The following is a 3,022-nucleotide window of genomic DNA, read 5'->3' as shown; positions in this document are numbered from 1 at the left end:
ACGGTACATTTTTTTTGTATCTTTTATTGTGGGACTTTAGATTTTTTCAGTTTTGAAATCCTTCTATCTTATAAATTTGTTATATTTTTAAAAAATCTGTGAATTTATATTTTCAAAGCCCCATAAAATAAAGCGATTTCTTCTCTGTTTTTATAAAATCACGCTTGTTGTCGAATTAACAGGTGAAAAGTCTTCTAATTTAAAAATCTAATCATTAATAGCAAAAAGAAAAGAAGAAGAGAAAAAACAAAGGTCCATGAATGTGCATCGATAAATAAAAATAAAATAAAATAATTCCAAAATACATTTTGTCTTCATTGAGATTTGTCCAGAAAAAACGCGGCACGCCGCTAACCCCACATCTGGTTTGCTTATTATCGTGTCCAAACAACTCCAATTTTCTTCACTAATATAAACCCTCCCTCTCCCCTATTTCTACAAAGAAAAAGAAAGAGAACACTGAAATTAAATAATGGCGAAAACAAAATTGAGTGTTATGCTGGTGGCGGCGGCGGTGGCTTTAGTGGTGGTGGTGGAAGGATACGGGGGAAAGGTCGGAGGAAGGATGGAGATTAAAGACGTGAAGAGGAATGAGGAGGTGCAGCGATTAGGAAGATTCAGCGTGGAGGAGTACAATCGTCGGATGGGAGGCGGCGGAGAGGTGAAATTCACGGCGGTGGTTGCGGCGGATAGGCAAGTGGTGTCGGGAACGAAATACTACTTGAGAATTTTGGGGATTCAAAATGGGGAGAGGAAAATTTTTGATTCGGTTGTGATTGTGAAGCCTTGGATTGGTTCTAAGCGCCTTCTCGACTTTTCTCCTTCCACAGTTTTTAGTACTCCCTTTTCTTATTTTTGATTTCTTTTCTTCCTTTTTTTTTTTCCTTATTTTCTTGGGAAAATGGAGTTTTTTTTTTCCTTGGAGGTGTGGAACGGAGGAGGAGCTGTATTTTTTTTTTTTCCTTTCTTACCAGTGGCCAATAAGAAATAAGAATAATGAACCAAATAAATAATATTTTTTCCTTTCTTACCAGTGGGCAATAAGAAATATAAAAACTCTCCCTAGTTTAATAATTTTCAAGTTTAAATATTCATTACAGAGGGTTTTTTAAAATAAACAATTTAGTAAAAATTTAGTAAAATATTTACACCAACTAAATGAAAAAATTGAGTTTATTATTTAAATTATAAATTTATTTATAATATGAGCATACACTATCTCTCTATTGAATAGACAGTGACACTAATCAATTACTAATCAATTACTTTCTTATCCTAAAACTATTATTATCCCAAGACTATTATATAAGTTATTGAAAATTCTTACTTTCTAACTCTTACTTTCTATTATATGTCTAGTCTTTCATTATGCATGCCTATCAAATTAAATTTCTTTAAATGTCTAAGAAGATAAAAAGGTTGAAAAAGAAGAAGAAAAAGAAAAGGAACATAAATTTAACTTTACCTTGCCTATTGGAGAAAGAAAGCAATAGAACTCTGCATTGTCTATTCAAGATAGATAAAGTAAATAGTGATTTCAAGATAGATAAAGTAAATAGTAATAAAATTTAATTATCGTTGTGATCTTTACAATCACAAATAGAACATCTTTGATGAATTTTTAAATTCGCCTACATATGAAATTCTTTGTTTTCTAGGTTTTCCAATTTGACGTTTGACAAAAGGAGATAATGTTTCTCCAATTCAAACGAACTCTAATAGGTCGAACAAAAACATTGTATATTGTTGATAATGTTTCTCTATAATAAAACTTAGCTACATAAGAATAACTTTCTAAATTGAGCATTCAAAAAAAAAAAAAAAAAAAAAACAAGAGCACGTGGACATAGAATTTCTTTAAAATCTCATACTACTCAACTACATGATCCCAAGTCTAGTTTCACTATGAACTATTCATCTTCATCTATTACCTTGTATTTAGTGTTACTAATGGTATTGACCTAATAGATAAGGTAATTAAGAGAAAAGTAACAAATATAAATAAATATATTCGAGATAGACAAAGATAAACTACTATCTGTTAGGAATCCAAATCTCATTCCCCCTCGATTGTAACGCAAATAATAGCTTGAGATAGGCAGAAAAGTTTTATAGAAAATAGATGAAGAAACCTTTAGTTTGAGATATGAGATCGAGTCTTCTTCAAGTTATCTCGTTGAATGGGTGTCTTTCGTTTTGGTAAAAAATGTAAGCTAAGCCCTAGGTACATTGGTCTTTATGTGATAATAGGACGAGTTGGGCTAGCAACTTATAGACTCGAGTTACCTTCAGAACTTGCTCGGATACATGGATACATGATGTGTTCCATGTATCCATGCTAAGAAAGTACATTCCTGACCCTTCTCATGTTTTGCAAGAAGTGCAACCAATTGATTTGAGAGAAGAATTGAGTTACGAGGAAGAGAATGTGCAAATTCTTAATAAGAAGAAGCAAATTGTAAGAAACAAGAGCATCCCATTAGTGAATGTCCTTTAAAGACACCGCGGGGTGGAAGAAGCAGCTTGGAAGACAAAAGATAAGATGAAGCATAAGTATCCCTCATTCTTCAAGTAAGAATTTCAAATTTCAAGGACAAAATATCTAAAAATGATGTGAATTTTAATACATGTATCTTCTATTATATTTGTTTGCTAAAGTGTTGAGGTTAATCAAAAAGTTGTCAAAGAGTCTTGAGCTAAGTCAAGTATCTTAGGACAACATCCCAGAGTTTATCAAGTGATTAATCAAGTTTTCATAAGTGGAATCTCGAGGTAGTGGTGTTGAGACTCGATCCTGCTCGGTCGAGAGGAAAGACTGAGGGCTTTAAAGTAAGAATCTCTAGCAGCCTAGTGAAGTCTAAGGTGAGATGGAAAACGAAGAACAAATTTTAGTACTGAGGTAAGAGCATCTCGGTGCTTACCGAAAAAGTTGAAAGATAGAAAGGTTTTGGAGATGTGCCTCCTGACATTCGTGGCCATATCCGATCGAGACCGAAAGTAAAAAAGGAAAATATTAGGATTC

At 32.9% G+C, this 3,022-nt stretch overlaps 1 protein-coding gene across 1 annotated transcript; it reads left to right on the top strand.

Annotated features, from left to right (window-relative positions):
- Window positions 1-394: 394 nt before the first annotated feature.
- Window positions 395-1,030, top strand: LOC103503076 (cysteine proteinase inhibitor B). The gene has a single exon (XM_008467248.3). It carries the CDS (start codon window positions 473-475, stop codon window positions 857-859), a length of 387 nt encoding a protein of 128 aa, XP_008465470.1. The 5' UTR covers window positions 395-472; the 3' UTR covers window positions 860-1,030.
- Window positions 1,031-3,022: the final 1,992 nt, after the last annotated feature.

The sequence above is a fragment of the Cucumis melo genome, chromosome 3 (assembly GCF_025177605.1).
Source record: "Cucumis melo cultivar AY chromosome 3, USDA_Cmelo_AY_1.0, whole genome shotgun sequence".
Classification (NCBI taxonomy): domain Eukaryota; kingdom Viridiplantae; phylum Streptophyta; class Magnoliopsida; order Cucurbitales; family Cucurbitaceae; genus Cucumis; species Cucumis melo.
The sequence above is the reverse complement of the archived record's forward strand: the minus strand, read 5'-3'. Positions and strand labels throughout refer to the sequence as shown.